Source organism: Triticum aestivum, chromosome 7A (assembly GCF_018294505.1).
Source record: "Triticum aestivum cultivar Chinese Spring chromosome 7A, IWGSC CS RefSeq v2.1, whole genome shotgun sequence".
NCBI classification, from domain to species: domain Eukaryota; kingdom Viridiplantae; phylum Streptophyta; class Magnoliopsida; order Poales; family Poaceae; genus Triticum; species Triticum aestivum.
The window spans coordinates 25,777,840-25,790,888 of record NC_057812.1 but is presented as its reverse complement, the minus strand read 5'-3'; the positions used below and the strand labels follow the sequence as shown (position 1 = coordinate 25,790,888).

General features: G+C 50.3%; 1 protein-coding gene across 1 annotated transcript; it reads left to right on the top strand.

Annotated features, from left to right (window-relative positions):
- Positions 1–10,772: 10,772 nt before the first annotated feature.
- Positions 10,773–12,811, top strand: LOC123150612 (aspartyl protease family protein At5g10770). Its single transcript, XM_044570454.1, has 2 exons — positions 10,773–11,071; positions 11,166–12,811. The coding sequence occupies exons 1-2, from the start codon at positions 10,933–10,935 to the stop codon at positions 12,449–12,451; spliced, it is 1,425 nt and encodes a 474-aa protein (XP_044426389.1). The 5' UTR covers positions 10,773–10,932; the 3' UTR covers positions 12,452–12,811.
- Positions 12,812–13,049: the final 238 nt, after the last annotated feature.

Below are 13,049 nucleotides of genomic sequence, written 5' to 3'. Positions count from 1 at the left end.
CACCCGTTGTATGTGAACGTAAGAATCCATCACACCCGATCATCACGTGGTGCTTAGAAGCGACGAACTGTAGCAACGGTGCACAGTTAGGGGAGAACACTTCTTGAAATTTTTGTAAGGGATCATCTTATTTACTACCGTCGTCCTAAGTAAACAAGATGCATAAACATAATAAACATCACATGCAATTATATAGTTGTGACATGATATGGCCAATATCATATAGCTCCATTGATCTTCATCTTCGGGGCTCCATGATCATCTTGTCACCGGCTTGACACCATGATCTCCATAATCATGATCTCCATCATCGTGTCTTCATGAAGTTGTCACGCCAACGACTACTTCTACTTCTATGGCTAACGCGTTTAGCAATAAAGTAAAGTGAGTTACATGGCGTTCTTCAATGACACGCAGGTCATACAAAAAATAAAGACAACTCCTATGGCTCCTGACGGTTGTCATACTCATCGACATGCAAGTCGTGAATCCTATTACAAAGAACATGATCTCATACATCACAATTCATCATTCATCACAACTTCTGGCCATATCACATCACATGATCAATCGCTGCAAAAACAAGTTAGACGTCCTCTATTTGTTGTTGCATCTTTTACGTGGCTGCAATTGGGTTCTAGCAAGAACGTTTTCTTACCTACGAATAACCACAACGTGATTTTGTCAACTTCTATTTACCCTTCATAAGGGCCCTTTTCATCGAATCCGCTCCAACTAAAGTGGGAGAGACAGACACCCGCCAGCCACCTTATGCAACTAGTGCATGTCAGTCGGTGGAACCGGTCTCACGTAAGCGTACGTGTAAGGTTGGTCCGGGCCGCTTCATCCCACAATACCGCCGAAGCAAGAAAAGACTAGTGGAGACAAGTAAGATGAAAAAATCCACGCCCACAACAAAATTGTGTTCTACTCGTGCAAAGAGAACTACGCATAGACCTAGCTCATGATGTCACTGTTGGGGAACGTTGCAGAAAATTAAAATTTTTCCTACGGTTTCACCAAGATCCATCTATGAGTTCATCTAAGCAACGAGTCAAGGGAGAGAGTTTGCATCTACATACCACTTGTAGATCACGAGCGGAAGCTAGCCAAGGGGATGATGATGATGGAGTCGTACTCGAACGTGATTCGGATCACCGATGTCCAAGTGCTGAACGGACAACACCTCCGCGTTCAACACACGTACGGGACGGGAGACGTCTCCTCCTTCTTGATCCATCAAGGGGGAAGGAGAGGTTGAGGAAGATTGCTCCAACGGCAGCATGACGGCGTGGTGTAGTTGGTGCAGCAGTACTCCGACAGGGCTTCGCCAAGCATATACGGAGGAGGAGAGGTGTTGGGGAGGGGAGGGGCTGCGCCTTGGCTTGTCTTAAGCTCCCATGCGCCTCCCCACTATATATAGGGGTGGAGGGGCTGGTTTCTTGCCCTCCAAGTCCATTGGGGCGTTGGCCAAGGTGGGAGGAAAGAAATCCCATCATTTCCTTCCCCACCGATTGTTATCCCCCCTTTTTAGGGATCTTGATCTTATCCCTTCGGGATATGATCTTATTCCTTCTAAGGGGGGGATCTTGGTGCGCCTTGACCAGGGGTGTGGGGCCTTTCCCCCACTACTCACGTTCATGTGGGTCCCCCCATGCAGGTGGGCCCCACTCCGGAACCTTCTAGAACCTTCCCGGTACAATACCGAAAAATCCCGAACATTTTCCGGTGGCCAAAATAGGACTTCCCATATATAAATCTTTACCTCCGGACCATTCCGGAACTCCTCGTGACGTCCGGGATCTCATCCGGGACTCCGAACAACATTCGGTAACCACATACAAACTTCCTTTATAACCCTAGCGTCATCGAACCTTAAGTGTGTAGACCCTACGGGTTCGGGAGACATGTAGACATGACCGAGACGTTCTCCGGTCAATAACCAACAGCGGGATCTGGATACCCATGATAGCTCCCACATGTTCCACGATGATCTCATCGGATGAACCACGATGTCAAGGACTTAATCAATCCCGTATTCAATTCCCTTTGTCTATCGGTATGTTACTTGCCCGAGATTCGATCGTCGGTATCCAATACCTTGTTCAATCTCGTTACCGGCAAGTCACTTTACTCGTTCCGTAACACATCATCCCGTGATCAACTCCTTGGTCACATTGCGCATATGATGATGTCCTACCAAGTGGGCCCAGAGATACCTCTCCGTTTACACGGAGTGACAAATCCCAGTCTCGATCCGCATAAAACAATAGATACTTTCGGAGATACCTGTAGTGCACCTTTATAGTCACCCAGTTACGTTGTGACGTTTGATACACCCAAAGCACTCCTACGGTATCCAGGAGTTACACGATCTCATGGTCAAAGGAAGAGATACTTGACATTGGCAAAGCTCTAGCAAACGAACTACGCGATCTTTGTGCTATGCTTAGGATTGGGTCTTGTCCATCACATCATTCTCCTAATGATGTGATCCCGTTATCAACGACATCCAATGTCCATAGCCAGGAAACCATGACTATCTGTTGATCACAACGAGCTAGTCAACTAGAGGCTCACTAGGGACATATTGTGGTCTATGTATTCACACGTGTATTACGATTTCCGGATAATACAGTTATAGCATGAATAAAAGACAATTATCATGAACAAGGAAATATAATAATAATACTTTTATTATTGCCTCTAGGGCATATTTCCAACATGGTGATGATGGAGTCGTACTCGAACGTGATTCGGATCACCGATGTCCATGCTGAACGGACAGCACCTCCGCGTTCAACACACGTACGGGACGGGAGACGTCTCCTCCTTCTTGATCCAGCAAGGGGGAAGGAGAGGTTGAGGAAGATTGCTCCAACGGCAGCACGACGGCATGGTGTAGTTGGTGCAGCAGTACTCCGACAGGGCTTCGCCAAGCATATACGGAGGAGGAGAGGTGTTGGGGAGGGGAGGGGCTGCGCCTTGGCTTGTGTTAAGCTCCCATGCGCCTCCCCACTATATATAGGGGTGGAGGGGCTGGTTTCTTGCCCTCCAAGTCCATTGGGGCGTTGGCCAAGGTGGGAGGAAAGAAATCCCATCATTTCCTTCCCCATCGATTGTTATCCCCCCTTTTTAGGGATCTTGATCTTATCCCTTCGGGATATGATCTTATTCCTTCTAAGGGGGGATCTTGGTGCGCCTTGACCAGGGGTGTGGGGCCTTTCCCCCACTACTCACGTTCATGTGGGTCCCCCCATGCAGGTGGGCCCCACTCCGGAACCTTCTAGAACCTTCCCGGTACAATACCGAAAAATCCCGAACATTTTTCGGTGGCCAAAATAGGACTTCCCATATATAAATCTTTACCTCCGGACCATTCCGGAACTCCTCGTGACGTCCGGGATCTCATCCGGGACTCCGAACAACATTCGGTAACCACATACAAACTTCCTTTATAACCCTAGCGTCATCGAACCTTAAGTGTGTAGACCCTACGGGTTCGGGAGACATGTAGACATGACCGAGACGTTCTCCGGTCAATAACCAACAGCGGGATCTGGATACCCATGTTGGCTCCCACATGCTTCTCGATGTTGTCATCGGATGAACCACGATGTCGAGGATTCGATCAAACCCTGTATACAATTCCCTTTGTCAATCGGTACGTTACTTGCCCGAGACTCGATCGTCGGTATCCCAATACCTTGTTCAGTCTCGTTACCGGCAAGTCACTTTACTCGTACCGTAATGCATGATCTCGTGGCCAACACTTTGGTCACCTTGAGCTTATTATGATGATGCATTACCGAGTGGGCCCAGAGATACCTCTCCGTCATACGGAGTGACAAATCCCAGTCTCGATCCGTGTCAACCCAACAGCTACTTTCGGAGATACCTGTAATGCACCTTTATAGCCACCCAGTTACGTTGTGACGTTTGATACACCCAAGGCACTCCTACGGTATCCGGGAGTTACACGATCTCATGGTCTAAGGAAGAGATACTTGACATTGGCAAAGCTCTAGCAAACGAACTAAACGACCTTTGTGCTATGCTTAGGATTGGGTCTTGTCCATCACATCATTCTCCTAATGATGTGATCCCGTTATCAACGACATCCAATGTCCATAGCCAGGAAATCATGACTATCCGTTGATCACAACGAGCTAGTCAACTAGAGGCTCACTAGGGACATATTGAGGTCTATGTGTTCACACGTGTATTATGATTTCCGGATAATACAGTTATAGCATGAATAAAAGACAATTATCATGAACAATGAAATATAATAATACTTTTATTATTGCCTCTAGGGCATATTTCCAACAAAATTAACCCTAACTAACTTGGTTAGCCGGGCGGGGCCCGCATGTCTGTGAGTCAGTGGCTTAATTAAAATTAGTTATTAACTTAACCAAAAGTTAGCAGGGGACGGGCCCACACGTCAGTGACCCAGGGGGGTCAAATCCCTGGTCAACCGGGGCTAATCCACCGGCGTCTAGCCGCCGGCAACGACCAGACGCGGCGGTGGCTCGCCGGAGTTGCGCCAAAGACGACGGATCGACGCGCCAAGGGCAGCAGGAGGTAGCCCGTGCCCGTGCGCATCTAGGGGGACCAACGGGAGGTGCGGGGGTGGCCGGGGTTCGCCGGAGTGGAGCCCGAGGCGGCGGCCGGAGCTCGGGGGTTCGCGGGACCGGCGCTGCGGTGCACGGGAGGACAAGTGGTTAGGTGCTTTGGGTTCCTAAGGTTGCGATGAGCACGCTGGTGGGCTCGGGAGCGAGCTGCGGTGGCTGTGGCCACGGCCACGCCATGGCCGGCGGCGAGGAGCAATCGACTCCGGTGGAAAGGGCGGCTAGAGTACGGGAACGAGCGCGAGGAGGAGGGGGAATGGAAGAGTAGCTCACAGCGGATCCGGTGGAGGCAACGGCGAGGCCGGGGAGGGGCTGGAGCTCGCGAATCCTCGAAAGTTCGCCGGCGGCCGGAGGTTGAAGATGAGGCTGGGGATGACGTTGCAGGGCTCCCGTGGTCGCATGCGTCAGTGTGTAGCTCCACGGCGTCGTGGTGGAGCTCTTCGCCGTGCTGGTTGGGCGGGTGGTGGCCTATGGCCACGGCTACGGCTACGGCGTGCTCTCGGGGCTCACAGGGAAGAGAGGGGAAGAGGGAGCCAGAGGAGGGGGGAGCGGTCCAGAGGGAGTGGGGAGAACGAGGGGAGGCTCTGGGTGTCTCCGTGGCGTCGCGAGGATGTCGGGGAGGCTGCCACGGCGAAGCAGGAGGTGGAGGCCCGGCCACGGCGCGTCGACACGCCTCTGCCAGTAGGCAGAGGTTGAAGACGGCGGTGCCCCTGGTGGGCTGGGCCACCAAGTGGACTGGCAGGGTGGGCTGGGCCAGCACAGGTGAGGCGCAGGTAAGTGGGCTTCCAGTAATTAATTTCCTAACGACAAAAGCTGGGCGCTTCTGTTATCAGCCCTAGACCGAGCTTATCCATGGCAGCCGAGGTGGAGTAGCCATGGTACTGGGAGTAAGGCCAACTTCACCTCGCGACCCTATCCTATCTGCCCCCGTCCGTTTGGGATAAAACAGACAAACGAAACGGCCCAGCGCGCGGGCACAAACGGATTTTTGTCCGCTTTGTGTCCGCTTTCGACCCATCCCCGGTTCAAGTTTGCGCCGGTTCTGGGGTGAAACGGACAGCGCGCGGACGGGCGGGACGTGCGTGCTTGTCCTCCCCTGGCCCGCCTGTCGATGAGAGAAATCAAAATCCACCCACGCCTATTTGCCGCCATTTCCCCCAAACCCTTCCACGTCCCTCCCGCCACCCCTCTCTTCCCCAGCCATGGCCGACGCCCCGCCGAGTTCCGGCGGCCTGGCTGTCGACCCGCCCACAAAGGTGAAGAAGAAGGCTCCGAGGAAGCCGTGGTCGGAGTGCACGCCGGAGGAGATCGCCAAGTTGGACGCGGAATCGGCGAAGAGGAGGGAATGGAGAGCGGCCGTCAAGGTCAATACTGCCGCGGCCAAGTTCGTCGCCCAATGCGAGGAGCTGGAGGCCGCGCGGCGCAAGGCCGCTGCCGACGAGAAGGAGAACCTCGTCAACAAAGCGCACGCCATCCTCATGCTTGGCGGCATGGGCCGTCCGGCCGAGTTCCCTGCAGCACCCGTCGGCCCGGCGAGCACAGGCTCGTCGGTCGCCCGGCCTACGCACTGCCAGTCGCCGACGTCGCGCGCCACGCCCATGTTGCCCGGCTTTCCTCCGCCAAGGCACGACGGCCAGACCCGTTTCTCGGCGTCGCCGGACGTGGGCTTGTTCGCGCCGTCCACACCGCGCCCCGCGACCGTCACCGACCTCAACATCACGCCTGGCTCCAGCAGCGGCGGGCGGCCGTCTGTCGAGATGCAAAGAAAGCAGGCACGAGCACCCGTTTCTCTGCTGATGAACCGGGGCCGCTGGGCTGAACTAGGGCTTGGCATTTGAAACGTTACTTTTGATTTTTTAAATAGACGCGGACAGGATAGGGCAAATGGATGCGGCCGCGCGCTGGGCGCATGGCCACCGCATCCCAGGACACGCCCGGACACGATCCCAAATTGCTATCCAAACGGACAGAATCCGAACAAAACGGACGTCTATTTGGGGTCGCGCGGTGGACTTGGCCTAAATGGAGAAGGCAGCCCGAAGGACTCGGAAAGCAAGTCGCGCTGCTGTACTGCAGCATGGTGCGTGCACTGCATGCAGTGTATTATGGATGTACACCGTAGCGCACCCGTACCGCGTAGTGAAGAGTCTCCGCATCGACATCAAAGGCCAACGTCACATTGTCTGACGTCATGGCACTCGCGTATGCTCACAGCTCACTGTTGCATAATCTGATGGAGTGTGATATATATGTTCAGTTTATTTCATAATAAGCTGTTGAGAAATTTAGCAACGAAATCAGAAAAAAAAACAAATGATACCCTGGAAAAATAGTCAAAAACAAATTGAATAGTACTCCCCCAGTCCACAATGTAGTGCATATAGATTTTTTCCAGAGTCAAACTTAGCAAACTTCAACCAAGTTTATGGACAAAACTATCTATACCTATAATACCAATCATGTACATTATGGAAAATATAATTCATAATGTATCCAACGATATGTATTTGGTATTCTAGATGTACCTATTTTCTCTATAAATATGGTCAAGGTTTGTAAAGTTTAACTTTTGGTAAAATCTATGTCCACCACATTATGGAACGGAGGGAGTAATAAGTTGGATAAGGTTACCTTTTTGCTTTTTATTATGACAAATGCAAGTAATACTAGCAGTTGTAGTATATCTACATCGAAAATAAATTAACTAAATTACCTAGCAGCTGTATTTCTACATGAAAAAAACTAACCTTTTTATTTACTTTTTATAATCACAAATACTACATACAGTACAATATACTTAGGCATGGCAACGGATCGAGCAGTTATCACCAACTAATTGTACAAGCCTGGTTGTAAGTTCAACATTACTACAAACAGGTGCTTTTGCTAAAGAGGGCATTGCTTTGAGTTGAGTACATGAGTTTGCTTTGTGGTTCGGCCTGATTTACTAAAACTGGGTTTTGCCAATTATGAGTTGTACTACTATGTAATTTTAACATGTCTATAAAATTGATAGCCTGATCCGTCCAATTTCCCCTCGTGCCGCTATTTATGTTTGTCAGACAACTATCTACCAGGCAGGTGAATGTGTCTCCAAGCGCAGGAAAGTGGGGAGTTCTTCAATCCACAGACTGTACACTGCTCAAGGCGCACTGCCATCTTGGCTCTCACCTTCTCTCCTCTCTTAACTTCTTTACACTGTTATCACATGTACTACTGCCTATAGAGCAACGTGCGTGTAGTAAATGGTCGCAGAAGACTCGGCCGGCAGCTCGCCCCGCTGCTGCAGTGCACCGTAGTCTGCAGAGCGTGGTGCATACAGTACCGTGCGTTTCACATCGATTGCAGCGTGTCCATACGACGACGTAAGTAAAGTGGGACGCACCACATCCTCCTGCCGAGCGCGACCCGCGAGGTCACAAGTTCCATCTAGAACGTAGGGTTGGGTTTGTTATTTAGGGTTAGTCTTTGTCATTTAGATTCAGGGTTTGAGTTTTTGTTTATGGATTGTCGTCTAGGTCAATAGGTTGTTGTTTAGGGTTTGAGTTTGAGTTTGCCGTTTAGGTTTACAGTAGAGGTGATTTGTTAAAGAGGGCATGGCTAGGTAGTGATAAGTGTCGTTTTTGTGGTCATAATAAAAAAATAGATCACTTGGGGGGAGGGGGGGGGGGGGGGGGGTAGCCAAGTGTGTTCTTGGAATCAATATGAAACCTTAGTTATGTACATGAATTGTGTGCTTGGATAATGAATATCCCTGACATGTTGAGAGGGATTGTAGTTGTAGGGGTTACTGCAATCATCTAGACCGTTTGGAAATTTAGTAATAATGCACGTGGAATATTTATGCTTATGATCTGAGTCGTGTGATAACTCAAGCGGCTCACTGGCTCGTGTTTTGATCAAAACACGAGCCAGTGAGCCGCTTCCGTTGTTGTGGATCATCATCTAGACGAGGACTTTGCGTGCTACATGTCAAAGGACCAAAATTGTTGTGGCAGGTTGCGGCTGAGCTTATGAGTAGGACGAGTGGTTGGCGACCCTAGTGCTAAGGATGGCTTGTTGAGCCCCCAGGCATGCTAGGGGTGTGGCGTCTTTGTTGATTTACTGTTTTCGAACATTTTGTAGATGATGATGTAAAAGGTTGAGCAGCCTATCGTCCAGGGGGTTGTATGGTCTAAAAGCATGTTGTTAGGAGTTTGGTGCTGAGAGCCTGGTGCTTCATGTTTTGCTTTCCTTTGTTTCATTTTTATATGTTGAACTTGATCAAACCTTTGGGACGATTCCCCCTCCAGATGTATTATCAGTTTCATGATGAATGAAATTGAGATATGTGCACCTCAATTAGAAAAAAATATTATTTGAATTCTACCCAATGAGATTTGTTCTATGACAAGTCCTTATGTTTCTTCGTATTCAATAATCATTTCAACAATAGTATTTACTAGAATGGTTGGCCGCCCTTTGCTGCGCCGTTGATGTTATTCGATTTTTATAATTTATTTACTCCATCTATTTCAAAATATAGGGTGTATTAGTTTTTTGAAAAGTCAAACCTCTTTAAGTTTAACCACATTTGTGTAGAAATATATCAATATCCAAAATATAAAATCTTATTTTTAGATTCATCATGAAATGAATTTTCATATTTTATTTATCTAATATTATGGATGTCGATATCTTTGGCTCCGAACTTGGTCAAAGTTAAAGAAATTTGTCTTTTCAATAAACTGATACACCTTGTATTTTGGAACGAAGTGAGTATTTGGTTTGGTTAGTGGGGAAGATGATGGAGTGTGTTTTCTTTTCTATTCATATAACGCGGTGTTTTGGTAAGCCTTTCGCAGTGTAATTTTGTGTTATCTGCTAATCAACTCATACTTACGTGAGGAAATTTTCTGCGGTGGCGGCGGCATATACTATATTGGTGCACAAGTATCACATGTTGAGCCTTCTTTTTTCTAGGTGATGAAAGGGTGGGCGGGGTTGATATGTTTTTATAGGGCGGCTACTTCCGATTGACTTGAAAAATTGTTAATTCAGTTAAAATCATGAACCAAATCCAATTGAATTTCTCGATGCAATGAGAGAGCTCCAAAATTAGAGAGCATAATAAATTAAAAGAATCGACTGATATATTGTTGACCTAGTCAACATCGCTGATCCAATTTCAAATTGGTGACCTCAATTGAATGCGAAGCCATCATTCCTAGGAAGCTTAGTTATATGATATAGTATATGTTGTCGTGTTTGCTAATACACAGTTGCCTGATTTTTTGGGTGTTTTAGCCCATTTCGGCATAAGAGCAACATGACACGAACACAGAGACGAGGGTAGAATGGTCGATAGCGCTGTCCTCGATGAGGCTCGTCGTCAGGAACACGTTGGATACGGGGATGCCGCATCATCCTGCGACATCGCCTACAAAGGGGTGACAACAACCACCACTCGCATTCAACAGAGCTCGAACTGGAAACGGGGACGCCCCGATCAACCGTGGCTATTGGGAAAGGGTGTGTCTAGATGTTAGTCGACTGAGACTTAACCAAGTCCCAGTCAAGTGATAGTGTATATGGAAAGAAAAAGGAAAACTGAAAAGAATTTTTTGTACGAATCTCAATGCAATATCAATGGAATACAACATCGACTGAAACATAATGAAGTCTAAGTCGACTGAGACTTAGAGGGTGTTTGTTTCCAGGGACTTATTGGTCTAGGGACTTAAATAAGTCTCTATAAGTCCCATCTAAATCAAACAGGAGGGACTTATAAGGACTTAAAGTGGTCATTTGGGACTTATGAAATAAGACTCTCAAGAAGGGACTTATAGGGACTTATAGTTGTAATATGGTCTTATAGAGACTTATAAGTCTCAGGAACCAAACAGGTAGGGACTTTTTAGGGACTTGGGACTTTTAAGTTGGGACTAAAAAAAGTCCTAGGATTTATGAACCAAACAGGGCCTTAGCAAAACTGATTGGGAAAGCCATGTACAACTTGGGTACTCAATTGACCAATCAACATTGATTGTAAAATCAACATCTACACGTAGAAATCTTGCGCGAGCGCGCGCACACACAAACATTGTTTATACGTCAGCCCTTTATCTTGCTGGTGGTATACATCAATCCTTGGACATGACACCGCGTCCTGGTCGTCCACACGATGCATGGCTAGCAAGTAGCAACAACCACTTCTCTTACATGTTGAGATCGAGGACGAACCTCTTCTATATATAGAGCCAAATCGGAACAACATTCAGTATCTACGTAGTGTTGTAGCTAGCAACCAGAGTCAGCCATGGTGTGCTCCCTCGTCGTCATCCTCCTCTTCTCCATTAGTTCCTCCGTTGCCCATGGCGCCGGAGCAGGTCGCCAGCGCTACCATGTGGTGGAGACCGGGCACTTGGAGCCCAAAACCTTCTGCTCTGGCCTCAAGGGTACGTAGGGTACATGCAGCCATTGATGCAAATCGATCAGCGTCCATGTATGCGCTAAACCATGCTAGCTTGTTCGTTTTTTCTTTGCATGCAGTGGCTCCATCGGCGGAGGGCACGTGGGTGCCGCTGCACCGTCCGTTCGGCCCCTGCTCGCCGTCCGCCGGCAGGGCGCCGGTGCCGTCCCTGCTGGAGATGCTCCGCTGGGACCAGGTCCGCACCGACTACGTCCGGAGGAAGGCCAGCAGCGGGGCGGAGGACGTGCTCAACCCAGCCAAGCCGCACGTGCTGATGACCCAGGTGGACTTCGGTCCCAGTTCCACCTTCGGCATCGGCTCCGGCTCCGGTAGCTCGGCGTGGATCAACGCCGACGGCGACCCCACGGTCGTGTCCCAGCAGACCATGGCCATCGACACCACCGTGGACGTGCCGTGGATCCAGTGCGTCCCCTGCCCCATCCCCCAGTGCTACCCGCAACGGATCCCCTTGTTCGACCCCAGCACGTCCAGCACCGCCGCGGCCGTCCGCTGCCGCTCCCCCGCCTGCCGCTCCCTCGGCTCCTACGGCAACGGCTGCTCCAACACGTCCGCGAACGCCGACTGCCGGTACCTGATCGAGTACAGCGACGACCGGGCGACCGCCGGGACGTACATGACCGACACGCTCACCATCAGCGGCAGCACCGCCGTCCGCAGCTTTCGGTTCGGATGCAGCCACGCCGTGCGCGGCAAGTTCAGCGACCTGACCGCCGGGACCATGTCCCTCGGCGGCGGCGCGCAGTCACTCCTCGCCCAGACGGCCCGCTCCCTGGGCAACGCCTTCTCCTACTGCGTCCCACAGGCCAGCGCCTCCGGCTTCCTCTCCATCGGCGGGCCGGTGACGACCAACTCCACCACCGTATTCGCCACCACGCCACTCGTCCGGAGCGCCATCAACCCGAGCCTATACCTGGTGCGGCTCCAGGGCATCGTCGTGGCGGGGCGCCAGCTCAGGATCCCGCCGGTGGTCTTCTCCGCCGGGGCGGTGATGGACTCGAGCGCCGTCATCACGCAGCTGCCGCCCACCGCGTACCGCGCGCTGCGCCGGGCCTTCAGGAACGCCATGAGGGCGTACCCGAGGAGCGGGGCCACCGGGACCCTGGACACCTGCTACGACTTCCTGGGGCTCACCAACGTGAGGGTGCCCGCCGTCTCCCTGGTGTTCGGCGGCGGCGCCGTGGTGGTGCTCGACCCGCCGGCTGTCATGCTCGGGGGATGCCTCGCCTTCACAGCCACCTCCTCGGACCTGGCCCTCGGCTTCATCGGCAACGTGCAGCAGCAGACGCACGAGGTGCTCTACGACGTCGCCGCCGGGGGCGTCGGCTTCCGCCGTGGCGCATGTTAGTGTTCGTCGGCGACATAATCCCTTTGCCGTTTGCTTTAGCTGTCTTGCTAGTGAATTAAAGAGCCATGCATCGTGTGCTTGGCCGTTGTATCTCGTTCTCGTAGCGTAGTAGAAGTAGGCTAGCTGCCGGGATGAGTTCCAGTAATAATCATGCGGCATTGTAGTTGTAGGGGTTGCTCAATGTATGTTCCTTCCTCCGGGAACAACAATTTACTGCATTGGATTGAGTTGGGGACGGGAACGTGCTCCACTGCCGTTGCAAGTCCTCTGTGGTTCTTGAACAGCATAAGGTACCAGTGCCCCCTCTTCAGACTAAACCACTTCTTGTATTATTTGTTTAATCTGATTATACTTAAGGAATGCACATATCTCTATCCTGTATATTCTTTTGGCCATGTGGAAAATTTGTTTAGTAGTTAACACTCAACAGTCAAGGCACTTCGGAGCAATAATTATTACACTAATTACATGATTATTCATTCTTCTCTGTAGTTGTGATTAATGAGTTATCTACTCAACAGTCAAGATACTTTGGGAGCTATAAACTTTATATATGGACGTTAATATTCTGTTTAGAAACTTGAATTGTGGGGCAGAT

Excerpts from the sequence above, each read along its gene's own strand:
- LOC123150612 (XM_044570454.1), top strand. The coding sequence starts at position 10,933 with ATGGTGTGCTCCCTCGTCGTCATCCTCCTCTTCTCCATTAGTTCCTCC. Across the intron at positions 11,072-11,165 it reads CTTCTGCTCTGGCCTCAAGG|TGGCTCCATCGGCGGAGGGC; the intron begins GTACGTAGGGTA and ends CTTTGCATGCAG.